Here is a 13775-nt window from a genome sequence, read left to right on the forward strand (position 1 = left end):
AGGCGCAGTGCTACCCCTGGCATTGGGTTTGGCCATCACTGCTTTGCTGCTTCTCATGGTTGCTTGCCGACTACGACTGGTGAAACAAAAACTTAAGAAAGCTCGCCCCATTACATCTGAGGAATCTGACTACCTTATAAATGGGATGTATCTGTAATGAATATAATTCAGCTGTAGGCGAGAGCCGTTTCACTTACAATTTATTATGTTAGGTTCTTATTTACAATCTGTTTTTAATTAGGCTAGAAGATTCTGTAAATCACAAACCTTTATTCATTGTAGATTTTCTTTAGGAAGCAGGTAAAATGTTTGAAATTTAGAAATTCATGTAATTAAAAGACTTTTACGTGGCTCAAGTGGCAGAGTGCCCACCTAGTAAACGTGAGGTCTTGAGCTCAAACTCCAGGAGCACCAAAAAAAAAAAAAAAAAAAAAAAACCACACACATACACACAACTTTTACTATTCTGATTTACTAACCTGTCTGTGGAAGCAGAAATTTGTAGTTTACCGAAGCCGAAGTCAGTATCTCAAGGAACCACCTCGGGAGACAGTGCTTCATGGGCCCTGGTAACCCTGACAACCCTGGCAGCATTAGATGCAGCTGCCCCATGTTCTGTGGCCATCTTCTCCTGTTTTAAGTTCCAGTGCTCTCCTTTTCCTTTCCCCTGTGGATCTCGAGTGAGTGTGCTTTGAATAAGTTACCTGTGGGAGGTATGTATGTTATAACCTTATGGACAGGTCAGAGAACCCTCAGGAGAAGAATGTGAGTGCTTCCCAGTGCTTCTCATGCTGGCTGGTGGCTGCCACCTTACACTGATCTTTGCAGGAAACTTCCCTTCCTAACCTGATTTTGGATTAGGAAGAGCTCTAAGATGGCTATGGAGTGGGATAGGAAACCAAAGTGGAAGCAGAGAACCTGGCAGGACAGAATTTTTAGCAGAAATGTAGGTGCAGGGTAAGTATGCAAGGAAAACAATTACTACTTTGTTCTGTCTGCTCAACACTGCTCCCTGGCACAGAGCACAACTTGTGCATGTAGTCAGTGGTTCTCAAGATGAGTCTTTGTTAATGAAAGAGAAAAATGCAGATTCTAGAGCAGAACACTGAGTGGATTTCTGGGTACAGCTTTTGTAAAAATGTCACCTAAGGATTGGCAGGTCATGTGACCTAGTGGAATGATTTGGGTTTTGTTGTGTGGTGCTGCTGGAGAGAACCAGGGCCTTACACGTGCTAGGCAAGTGCTCTACCAATGAGCTACATCCTCAGCTTGCCCTCATTGTTTTAAAATGTAATGTACAATCAGCCAATGTCAGACTTCTGCATTTCCGGAACATAAAGCAGTTTTGCACAAGTTCACCCTTAAATAAAACTGGCATAGCGTCTCCTTTTAAGTTTGTATGCATTTAAAGGCAGCTTATTCTACTGGCAGGAGTGCAGTGTGGTGCTCATCTACACTTCATCATGTTCCTGTTTTGTTGTTTTTTCTTTTTTCCCCATAAATGGCAAATGTTTTAAGGCACTTTAAAAACCCTCAAGAGTCTAGTACGGTTTGCTTTTAGACTAAAGTAGGTGGTTTCTTTAGCAAGGGGCTTAATTTTGATGGGGTCATGTAACCTATCAAGATACATTAACAGAGCTACCAGTTTCTGGGCTCTGCTGCATTACTCTAGCTGTAGCTTTCTCTAATAAATCCTACTTCCAAAAAAAAAAGATACATTAACAAATGGAAAGTTAGTTCTAGAAAAACAAATCGAGTATCATTTTTTGTTTCCTGAGAAACTCGAGGCTTTTGTTGAATACTTAGAATTGAGCAATGATTTAAATTTCTCACTGGCAGTTTAAGAGAAGTGGACTGAGTGAATGAATTTAAGATGTTTGTATTCTGTGATGCTTTTTTTTTTTTTAATATACAGAAGGATGTCACCTATAGCCATATCCAATAAAATAAAATCTGATAAGGCATGCATCTTTCAGCACATATTTTATATATTAAATTAATACAATTTAGTATTGTTATGGTGTTGAAATACTTAAGATGTCCATATATATGTAAACAAGTCCTTTAATAAATTGTATTTTATTCTTATGCCTTTTAAAAAATCTTTTAATGTATTATGTTGGCTTAATTATACCAATCCTGTTTTACAAAGGGGGAAACTGAAGATTGGAGAAGTGACTTGCCCAAGGCTACGTAAAGTATACTGGAGCTGGGCATGGTGATGCATGCTTGTAATCTCAGGCTAGTTGTGAGTTCAAGACCAGCACCAGCAAAGTTAGTGAGATCCTACATCAAAACAAAATGAAAACAAAAGGGCTGGGGCATAGCTCAAGTGGTAGATCACTTGCCTAGAAAGCATGAAACCCTGGGTTCAATCCCCAATACCATAAAAAAAAATTAAAATTAAGTGTACTGGAAGGGAAAAGGATCAAGATCTACAAAGTATTTAAATTATCAGATGGACCAAATGAGACTTTCCAGCCTCTTAAATGCTGGGGTTGCAGGTATGTATCACCTTCTGGAGTTGAGTAGGACTTTTAAAGAGTCATCTTACCTGGGATCATCTGATTGAAGAAGTTCCACATCTAAGACAACTCAAAAACGTTACTAAAAGGGAAAGGTGTCCACATGTGAAACATGTTCTGTGTTTCACACCTGTTCCTAAGGAAAGGCCCACCAAAACCATCTTTCTGAAAACTTTCATCCTGAACGAGTTGACATCAGCTACTCTTCCAGCCTTCCACAGCATTTTAACGTTCCATGTCACCCGAGAACCAAATACGGTCTATTCCACAGGCAAATTTTTTTTCATCTTTCTCGTAGTGACTTTTTCAAAACATGATTCGGCACCACGATTCCCCATTGCACTTCTCAACACCTCCTTTTAGTCACTGATGGCTGCTCTGTACTGTGTCTTCCTTCAACCCAAACACAGGGGTGACATTCCAAGTGGGCCTCCTCAGTTTGGCTGTTCACGGCAGCCCGTCTGACTTTTAACTGAGTTTCTCCTGTGTGAACATTCTACACAGCAGTATATGCCCTGGAACACAAGCATCCCTTACCTTTAGATGTTCCCTCAGTATCCTCCGTAATATAAGCATCTAAGCCTGGGCTTCTGTTAATTTATATCATCCCCAAACAATTTCAGAGTTTGGTTTTATTTCTTTAGAGATTATACTACTTTCTTCCTAGCAGAGCAACTCTAATCATTTGTTTTCTGACTCCAGGTTTTCTACATCTTTTTGTATGGAAATCAAATGAGAATTTCTAACAAAGAATGCTCAAGCTGAATACAAAGAGGAAATGGCTTAGTTTGCTGGTGAAAACTGTCCTCATGTAGCTGGCTTTTTCTTTTTTTGTGGCACTGGGGTTTGAACTCAGGGCCTGATGCTTTCTAGGCAGATGCTTCTACTACTTGAGCCACTCCCCACCCCCCCTTTTTGTTTTGTGATGGATATTTTTGAGATAGGGTCTGGAGAACTATTTGTCTGGAGCTGGCTTTGAACTGTGATCCTCCTGATCTCTGCCTCCTGAGTAGCTAGGATTACAGGCCTGAGCCACTGTGCCCAGCTTGGCTGGCCTTTTCATCAAACACCTGTCAGGAAGTTCTTTGTTCCTGGCTCCATTTCCCCAGCTCTTTAGCCCTACTGAATTATAGTATAGATAGAGGGAATTTAAATTATAGCTACACTGTTGGCCAAACATGAAACCACCACGATGAACATAAGGTTAAGCACCCTAAAGCTAGGAGTTTTTAGGAATGGATGGAGTGGTTAAAACTGAGCCTTCTCCTACATTTGCTTTATTTAGGTCTAAGAATGTTTTCATTCCTACTTATTTTAATTCTCAAATCATACCAGTTTTTAAAATCTTATACAACATAGCACTGCACATTGGAAAGATATCAACTTACTATTCAGCTTAAAGATCTTTTCATAAAGTTATTTCTAAACTTAGGAATCTTCTCAAAAACAACTTTTTAATACAAAATAACAGTTAAGACTTTTTAAGAGTGGGAGGGGTTTCTCACATGCTAAGTGAGCATCTCTTTGTCAGAATTATGCACATGAGAGAAGAGCGTTGCTGAGAGTGCTCATTCGGCTCAGGGAGAGCTTGGACTATTTCCTCAACCTCTAGAACCTTTAGAAAAACTAGAGTCTTCTTATGAAATGTATAAAACCACAACACTGAAACAAGATCCCTAAGTGTCATTACCTTCTTACAGTCATTATATTAACAGATCCATTTACAGGCGAGAGGGGTTTCAGGATGTTTGTTCTTAGCTATGTTCTTCCTGGACAGTAAGTCAGTTCACTAACCCTCCCACCTGTTTGGCATTTATTGTACAGATACCAAGGACAAGCCCTGGGATAAGTAGCAGAGATAAATGGCGAGTAGTCTCAGCCCTGAAGAAATGTCACATTTGACGATTTGTCGACGCACTAATGCCATTTACCTACTCCAATTTCACAAAATGGAGCATTAGAGAAATAACATTTCCTCTGTGATCTGAGTCAGCATTCTGGATATGGTGGATGTGCTGCTCTTCCTCCTAGATTCAAACACCACCAATACCTCTTTCGCTTTTACTTTATTTGGCAAAGCAGCGCTGCATAAACTGTGCAGAAACTAGCACACAGCCTACACAGCAATGTTAGATTCACATACATCATCGGCAGCCAGCTAGAAACAGAAAAAACAATATGAGCTACAAGTCTCCTGTCATTTTTAGAAAGAAAAAACTGTCAGTTACGTCCAATCTGAACAGTTGAGTGTTTCAAGGACATCACCTGCCATCTTTTGAGTTTGAATATTTACAAAGCCTAGTTTTAAGGTAACAAAGCAGCTGATTGTATCTATAACATGCTATTCTATGACACCACATCGAAAGCTTTAAAAAGAAAGCTCATCTCTATTTTCTTAGTAGCATCTAACAGACATCCAAATATCAAGAACCTTAACTTGTGGATGGTGGTGTTATCTGATGTACAAAAGAAATCTGATAAATTAATAGTGGAACAGAATTAAATGTCCAAGACAAGAAAAACCACTCCTCAAAATCAATTCACAAACTTAAGTTTTCCATTGTGCAGAACCCCTTCTTTTTTAATATATTAAAGTAAAATGTGGGCATGTTAAAGTAATAACTCACAAAGTTAGACTTTGTGTCCTACTAATTTGGTTCTGTGCCTCTTTGAAGAATTAGAAAAACCTACAAAACCACACATTTCATGCTGAAAATAATAGTGTAACAAAGTCCAATACAAGCTGTGATGCTGTTGGTTTTCAAAAAGCTTTAAGGACTGAGATGAGCAATCCACTGTAATAGTATAGACTGGTCAAGCTGATGTTGCTTTTACAATTCATCCCTGGGGGGAAAAAAAAAGAAAGAAAAATGTCAGTAGAAGTTGCATACCATAAAATTTGGCTTTCCAATAGTTTAGATATAATACTTAAGTCAGTAAAAATGCTCTGATTCCCCAAGCAATACATGAAGAGAAATAAAAGCACAAATAATTCCAAAGTCAAAGCAAAAATTCCAAGCATCTTTCATGCTACTCCAAAATGAAGTTGAAACCTAAAGAGACTGTGGTCTTTATTTTTTAATTCTAAAGATAAGTTTTCTTCCTATAAGATAAAAAATTCAGAAAAATGATAACTTCTACATCTAGGATCATCTTGCTAATACTACTTATTGTAAAATGATGATTTGAGTATTCAGAGTTCAAATGATTTTTTAGAGTTATATTCACAAAACTGGACCAAAAAAATGTAGTCTTTTGCTTAGAGTGTCTGTTATCAATTGTGGAATGGATGGATCTCAGCCCAAACTCCTCGGGAGGAAACGCCTCATCTGTAGGTAGGTTATACCTGTCAGGTGATTTCATAAGGCAGCTTTATCAGCTCCAAAAGAAACCATTCGCTCAGCCAGGTGCAGCACTGTGCCAGCAACTGCCAGTGAGAGGAAGGGAGGAATAAAAATGCAGTCTAAAATAAACCGCATGGCGTATAAATCCTACCTCAATAGAGCTGTCAGAAGTGAAAAAATACAACTACCAGAAATCCTACAAGCCTCATATTTGAGGATAATCTGAGTGACAAAAACATCATTAAATACTCAAGTACTTCAGGGATAAGGATGGTCTCTGCAGTTAAATCTCAAATGATTCAGGGAAAAAAAAATCACATATATATATATATATACATATATGTAGAGAGAGAAAGAGGGCATGAGAAGAAAAATGGTAATAACTCATGACTTTGGATGAAAAGATCAGGAAGTCCCTGCACTACTCTATCAAACTGTCACTAATAAGAATTAAAGTGAAGATGGAGTGGCTTGGGTGGTAGAGCGCCTACCTAGCAAGCATGAGGCTCAGAATTCAAACCCCAGTACCACTTTAAAAAAAAAATTAGAATTAAGTGTTTCGAAAAGTTGTTAAAATAAATTTGAAGGTAAAGGTAACTGAAATGAAGAGCTTCTGGGTCATAGGTAAGGAGAGGGATTACCAAACAATTTCCCCTTGTTAAAAATGGAATTCCATAAATAGTGAAAAAAAAGTTTAAGCATAGATTGGCCTAAAAGGGACAGAAAAGGAGCAAACAAAAACCAGATGACCTCTAAAATCTCCTATAAACCTAAATTTTAAAAGAAACAGAGCATCTAATAGAGGAAAAGGGAGAGAGTAGGGTGGAAACTGATTTCAGATCACATCAGTCATAGGGGACTCCTCTGACTTCCAGTTAAGTCTGGCCCCCAAGATGTCTTGGTAAGAGAGAGGAGGGTGGGAGGAGAGAACATTGAGATTTATAGACCTGGTCATGGCCACCTCCCTCTATCACTGTATCTCCTATAGCTTCTGTCAGGAGCCACCCCTGTCCCTGCCTGTACCTACCCTCAATGGGCTCTAGTTAACTATGCCTTTCCCTTTCCTCATTAGGCCTAGAGCAGTCAGTTTCCTGCTGTTACTCTGTGTCCTTGGGTATGTCAAGATCTTTTATTGGCTCCCACATTTCTGTCCCATATTTCTCTGAATAGTCCCTTCATTAATATCACCTCAAAATCCTACTGAGTATATACTTCCACTTCCTGCCTGGACCCTGGCAGTGTATGAACACAAATAGAAATAGTAAATTAAGTTAACTGTTAATGTTCTACCCTTGCCAACATTAGACTTCCCGGTAATGTTTTAGGACTTTTTTTATAAAGAAATGTAGCAGATATTTTTTATCAATTTAGTTTGTAGATTTTTGCTTCACCTTTAATTATATTCTTTAAGCCTCCAAATTACAATTAATTGAGTAGTTTTGCAATTAGAACCACACCTATGGATGTATAAAAGTATATTTGAACAAAAAGGACATCTACAACAGAGAAAAATTAGAATTCCAGTATAACTACAGAAATGTTTTCTAATGATGTAAATATGCAAAATTAATATTTTTAAGTTTGAAGGACAAAAAAAAATCAGATCTACGTTTAAATGCTTAGTAACATTTAAAAACTGCCCATAAACTTAAAAATTATTCTAGGGCTAGGGGTGTAGTTAAGTGGTAGAGTACTTGCCTAGCATGTGTGAAGACGAGTTTGATCCTCAGTACCATCAAAACAATGATCAATCAACATTTTAACACTAACAGGTTGGCTTTAACAGATTTTGAAGGGCCTAAAGCTCATGTAATTAGAGAGAGGAGAGGGGTATCTTTAAGAAGAAAAATGAAGACTATGCACATAAAATTGGGGTCAGGGCCAGGAAGGGCCTTAGCAAGCAAGGATTCGCAGCGTCAGCTCCATGAGGGTCACAATGAATCCACTCCTGGTTATAAAAACCAAATTCCAGGCTGGCAGAGTGGCTCCAGCAAGTGTGAGGCCCAAAACAAGTAAAAACCAAATACCTTTCAGTATTCCTTCACATTAAATGAGAGCTAGGACTGTCCAAGGCTAACATTTATCATGTATAAAATGAAGCATTTTAAGTTTAATCTGAATTTTTAGCCTTAACTCTTGATACCAAATTTCAGTTATATCAGTGAAATGTTTGCCCCTTTCAAACGATGTTCATCATAGTTATATAAAGTTGTAAGCATACTAGAAATATAATGAAAGAAGGTTGTAAGTGTTGGTTACAACTATATCTCATTCCAACTGAAAACCAATGATTTTTAAGAAGTAGTGGAACTGCAGGCTACAATTCAAAGAAAATAGCTATAATCACACTAGATGAAGAGTAAAACACAATTCCTAAATTCCTAGTAAGAGATCTTAAAAAAGGCCAACCTGAATTTAGTTAAAAGTAAAACATTGCTAAGCATGGTGCAAACACCTGTAATCCCAGCACTTAGGAGGCTGAGGCAGGAGGATCACAAGTTCAAGGCCAGCCTGGGCTACTATAGTGAGTCCCTGTGTCAAAAAGCCCAACAAAACAAAAGGTAAAACACTGTTTTGAACAAACTGAATTAGGTTCATTATCATTTTGGTGATTAAAAGTACCATCCCAACTACACAGGAGGTGGAGATGGAAGGATCACAGTTCAAGGTTAGCTCAGGCAAGTTAGTGAGACCCTATCTTAAAAAATAAGATGGGTGTGGTGGCTCACACCTGCAATCCAGCTATATGTGAGGTGGCTATAGAAGGATCATGCTCTGAAGCCAGCCCTGGCAAAAAGCATGAAACCCTTTCTGAAAAAGAAACTAAAACACAAAAAAGCTAGAGGCATGGCTCAAGTGGCACATGGCTTATCTAGCAAGCACAGGCCCTGAGTTCAAACCCCAGTACTTTTCCTCTTTATACAGAACAAGTGGACTTATAATCACAATTTACTTACTAAGAAAATAATTATCATAAAATAAGAATCTTCTTGGCAACTAAAAATAGATTTCAATTTCAAGTAGTCATAGCTAATGGCATGCCTATGTGCTCGTCTCACTTCCTCTCATTGAGAGAGAGAACTTTCGGCTTCAAACAAAATTCAGATTATGCTTGCGGCACTGACAAAATCGGACATTTACATTTACAGTGAGCCACGTGAAGACGATGTGAAGACGATGTGAAGCCGATGCTACAAGCTGCTGTGGTTGTGAGACCCAGGTATTCACTGCGCAGCTTGTCAAATCCCCCCCTCCCCAGGAACTCAGCTTGAACAGCTTAAAATCGCTGGCCTAGTCTACAGAGTAGTGAGAAGCTGACTCCTCATTGTGGCTCTAAAATGTGGAACAGCTATGAACCGACTAAAGAAAGAAATCAAGACAAAAGGTAGAATGTCCTCTCTGAGACTCAGGGTTTTGAAAACAGACAACTGTGTCTTTCCCTTTTTTTCTTCTTATAACAACAGTACAACAGAAAGAAAAAGGCAGGAAATGACAGCACTTTTTTCTAGACAGAGGACTTTGTCCCATTCCTAGACAGCTGAAACAGCGGCTGATAATGAATAAAATGCACTTAGAAAGTACTGAACTAAAGCCGAAACTCTCTTAAAAACAAAACAAAATACCTTTATGACAACCCAGTGTCACCCTCCCTTTCCCAAAGATGAGTTACTGAAAGAAGGGCAGACCATGCAAAATTTTTCACAAGTTTAATGCAATGAATTTCTGGTATTTTAATGGAGTAGCATGAAGGTGGCAATGAGAAAACAGCCCTTGCAGTCTAATGTCTTAAAATCCACACCCTTTCACCTTGCATGTGTGGAAGAAGAAAGAGCAGAAGAGAAAATCACTTCCACCTGGACCACTGCTTTTCTTTATCTGTTAAAGGCACATATATCACCCCCATCAGAGGCTTCATTTTGACGCTGCCATCTTGTAGCTTGTCATACTGCTCCAACATTTGGTTTCCACCAGCAGGACCAACTGGCAATATCAATCTTCCGCCAGGCTTTAACTGGTCTATTAGCTAAAGAAAGAAAGAAAGCAAAGCAAAACAAAAATACACACCAAGTTACAGATTTTACAATAATAGCTGACATCACTGTAAACAATATTCAGTGTCCATTGGCAGAAGCCAAAAATATACTTTATTTCATCACTTCTCAGTATCCTTGGGGGATTGGTTCCAGGACCCTTCAAGGATACCAAAATCCAGTAGCTCCAGTCCCTTATATAAAATGGTATAATATTTGCATATAACCCACACACATCCTCCTGTACACTTTAAATCATCTCTGGATTACTTGATATATCTAATATAAGGTTTCTGCATCACTTCATTTACATGGATTCAGTACAATACTTGGTGGACAGCAAATTTAAGTTTTGCTTTTTGTGGTCCTAGGGTTTGAACTCAGGGCCAGGTACTTGCTAAAGTTTTACCTTTTCCATCTTTCTGGATTTCTCCCCCTGAATATTTTCTATCCACCGTTGGTTGACTACAAGAATGCAGAACCTGGTTCAGACTCTACTGCTGTTGTGGTGCTTTGGGGCAAGAAGCTGGTGCTCCACTGGGCCCTGGACCTGAAGATGAGGTGATATGGGAACTATGGCTATGCTAACAGTGGACCAAATTATATTTACAATGTCATAACTGAAGGGCTGGCGGAGTGGCTCAAGTGGTAGAGAGCCTGCTTGGCAAGCATGAGGACCTGAGTTAAACCCCAGTACCACCAAATAATAATAATAATAATAGTAAGGGCCAAGGTCATAAATGAAAATGATTTTAATAATACTTCTTGATTGGTTGGATTGGAGGAAGGGAAGACAGCCAACTGTACATACTTTGAGTGTTGTACTCAACTGTCCACTTACTCATTTACCTCTCAGCCTCCCCTACAAGCTCCTTGAGAACAGGGACTGTGCCTTATTCATCTTTGTGCCCTAGCACTTAACACAGTACCTGTCACAACTACAGGGCTCAACATGCTTGAACTGAACCACATGATGTAGTGGGAACGTCAAAGGCAAAGCAGAGAATTCTAAAGCCTGTGGATCTTTTTGGGTTGGAAGGGAAGTGGAGGGGGGCGAGGAGAGAAAGTGTAGAAAACAGGCAGGAAATCACTATCCTATTATTGTTGAATCTAGGACATGACTGAAGCAAAGATAAGGGAACCTTAATTACATGACTGAATTTAGGACTACTGGCACCAAGAGGAGGGAAGTTATGTTGGAGTTCTATAGCATTAGAATGAAGACATCCCTATCAATGAAGAACCAAGACTACTCAGTGAAAGCCTCTCCAGTTAGAAATGTTTAAATATGATACCATTTGAATATAACCTTACAGATTGCCACTATTCAAAAAAAAGAAGAAACCTGATTTTGGGTATTACTACCCTAGGGAAGGGTGCCCTCAATTAAAATTTGGTCAGCAATTCTCTTATTTTTTCCATTTTAATTTTTATTAGAATAATACTTATAAGTATTCTTTGAGTTGTTTTTCTGAATTTTAAGGCTTATAATGAAAAACAATAGATGTCTTCCCAACCCCAACCTTGCTTCCTAAATTTAGTCATTTTAAATCCTTTTAGCTGTGTCTTCTATTACTTTTATATTTCAAATTATATATTAGATAAAGATTGAACTTTTAAATATACAGTCTACTTCCATTCCCTAATCCAACAGTCAAAACTTTATTAAAACCATTTTTCAGTTATTACTGTGTAAAATACAATTTGCTGTTGGGCCAAAAGATAGCCCATGACTGTTCTTTTCTTATGTATAATAGGTTTATTTCCACTGCAGCTACAAGTGAAGACTTTTCTTTTCAACTGTTTAATTTTCTTTGAAACTGTCTCCTTGTCTTTCTACCTTCCAACAGCTTCTCAATGAAATTTTCACACTAGTTAGATAGCTAACCCTATCTCCTTAATGCTCTTTTTGTCTTTTCTGCAGGATTCCTTCTAGGCCTAGCATACAGGTTTCATTCTGGGACTTTCCTTTACAATAACCCTGGGAACTCTTACACTTCTCTCCGACCAAGATATCTGACTCCTAAACCCCATGACTTTCTGTCTTTGGTCTTTCCTGTCTCAATCTCTCCTCATTTCATCAATTTTTTGATGATATTATTAAAGCAATACCTCCCCAAAGCATTTTGTGGAACAGTTCATAAGATATGAGAGAGAATGCAATTTCCAAACCTAAAACTATTCTTATTCTATTCCTTTGGTGATGTGAGTTCATGGAGAATTCAAGGGTGGAAATCATTTTCTCCTCTTAACTCTGATGGAGCGCCTCCTCCAAAATTTGCTCCTGTGCCTTACTGATTCTAAGGCTGCCATCTTAGCAGTCTGATGCCTTTCTGATTACCAATCCTTAACTATTACAACTTCCTGTTTCCCAAACATCCTGAAATTTCGTGACGATATTGTGGTTCTTTCTCTCTTTAAAAATTCATTGTACTGGACAACCTTGTAGGTCTTGTCTAGAATTATCTTCTATAAATTACGTTTTTCAGTTTTGGCTGAGGGTTGTTTCTCATACAGAGTTTCTAGCAGCAACCCTTCTTTGCAGACTCATGCTTCACCTTTGATAGCCCAGGTCTTGAAGCCTTTTCCGGGGTTTGCAGTGCAAATCGCTGTTGTGATGATATCTCCCTCTGCAGTCACATGGTTTCTGCTCCTCCTGAGTCAGCTACTATTCATCATTTTCTACTTTCACACATGGCTATGATCAGGACTAGACGTCTGATCACCTAGTTAAGTGAGTATGGAGCTTTTGTTTCTGTTTCCTGTTTTTCTAGTTGTTTTGGGGTGGCGCCCAAGAGGAAGCTGAAACATCTTTTCTCTGCTATCTCCAAAATGAAAAGCCCCTACAGCATATTTCTCTTCCAATTTAATCGGTGTACATAGACCCCTATAATGCTTGTAAGTGCTACTATAACACCTGAATTCATATTGAGCTAAATAAATCTCCTTCAAGATCAGTGCAGGGACCTAATGGGGAAAATAAGGCCTGCACCCATCCCTTCACTCAAACGCAGCTCTACTTCAGATTGTAACTGGTTACTCTACGTGGCCAGTATCTTACAACAGTTAAAAACCCATTGGTCTGAGCCAGGTGTTGTGGTGCCTACCTGTAATCCCAGCACTTGCGGGGGAGGGGACTTAAGTAGAAGGGTACTAAGTTTGAGGCCATCCTGGGCAACATAGCCAGACCCTGTCTCAAAAAACAAAAAGAAAAACCCCACTGCTCCAGTGTTCATATGTGAAAATTCATTGAGCTGTTCATCTATGATTTATACAACTTTCTACATGTTAGTATTTCAATTAAAACATGTTAAAAACACTCATTTAGTCTTAATAGATAACCAAGAAAGCCAGAGAACATAAGTGATTTTCCCCAAAGTTATTCAGCCAGTAAACAGTAATCAATAATCAGTTCAAATTCTCCAACTTTCATCTTCTTACACTAAGCCAAACACACACACACACACACACACACAAAAAAAAACTCTTTCCAGACTGAGAGCGACAAAACTTTTAGCCCCTAGGTATGTAGTTAAGACCTCGGTAAAACTCAAATGCAATAGAAAGCTAGCATTTCAGTGAATTTAACTAAAGACTATTAAAGGCTGATATAAACTTATTCAAATCTTACTAAAATGAAAAATCACCACTGTCCTTGAACATTTCCTTGGCTATGTAATATGCAATACTGGAACTAGCCTTCCTTCTCATTGCCAACTAGGTAAATCCTACTATTTTTTAAGATTCAGCTCAAGTTCCATCACTAGATAGTCTCTTTGACCACTCTGCCAAATTCTCTCCCTCCTGAGACACATACTTTCTTTTCTGCCTCATATAGATCATGTTAATGATGTGCTACCTTACTAGTAACTAAA

At 38.6% G+C, this 13775-nt stretch overlaps 2 protein-coding genes across 7 annotated transcripts in view; one reads left to right on the forward strand and one right to left on the reverse strand.

Moving 5' to 3' along the window:
• Nucleotides 1-5276, forward strand: part of Lrp11 (LDL receptor related protein 11) — a 38686-nt gene extending 33410 nt beyond the window's left edge. Inside the window, exon 7 of the mRNA XM_020175999.2 lies at nt 3-5276. Coding sequence (XP_020031588.1) covers nt 3-157 — 155 coding nt within the window. The 3' untranslated portion in view covers nt 158-5276. The remainder of the gene's footprint in view (nt 1-2) is intronic.
• The window catches only part of Pcmt1 (protein-L-isoaspartate (D-aspartate) O-methyltransferase), a 58853-nt gene continuing 49650 nt past the window's right edge, over nt 4573-13775 (reverse strand). For 3 of the 6 annotated variants that reach the window (XM_074072381.1, XM_020176011.2, XM_074072379.1), the window contains exons 7-8: nt 9724-9893; nt 4573-5369 (exon numbers count right to left, since the gene is read on the reverse strand). In XM_074072381.1, coding sequence (XP_073928482.1) covers nt 5357-5369; nt 9724-9893 — 183 coding nt within the window. In that variant the 3' untranslated portion in view covers nt 4573-5356. Of the gene's footprint in view, nt 5370-9676; nt 9894-12926; nt 13095-13775 lie in introns of those variants that run through there. The other 3 variants (XM_020176012.2, XM_074072371.1, XM_074072385.1) reach the window with 3 other exon arrangements.

This window comes from Castor canadensis, chromosome 1 (assembly GCF_047511655.1).
Source record: "Castor canadensis chromosome 1, mCasCan1.hap1v2, whole genome shotgun sequence".
NCBI lineage: Eukaryota > Metazoa > Chordata > Mammalia > Rodentia > Castoridae > Castor > Castor canadensis.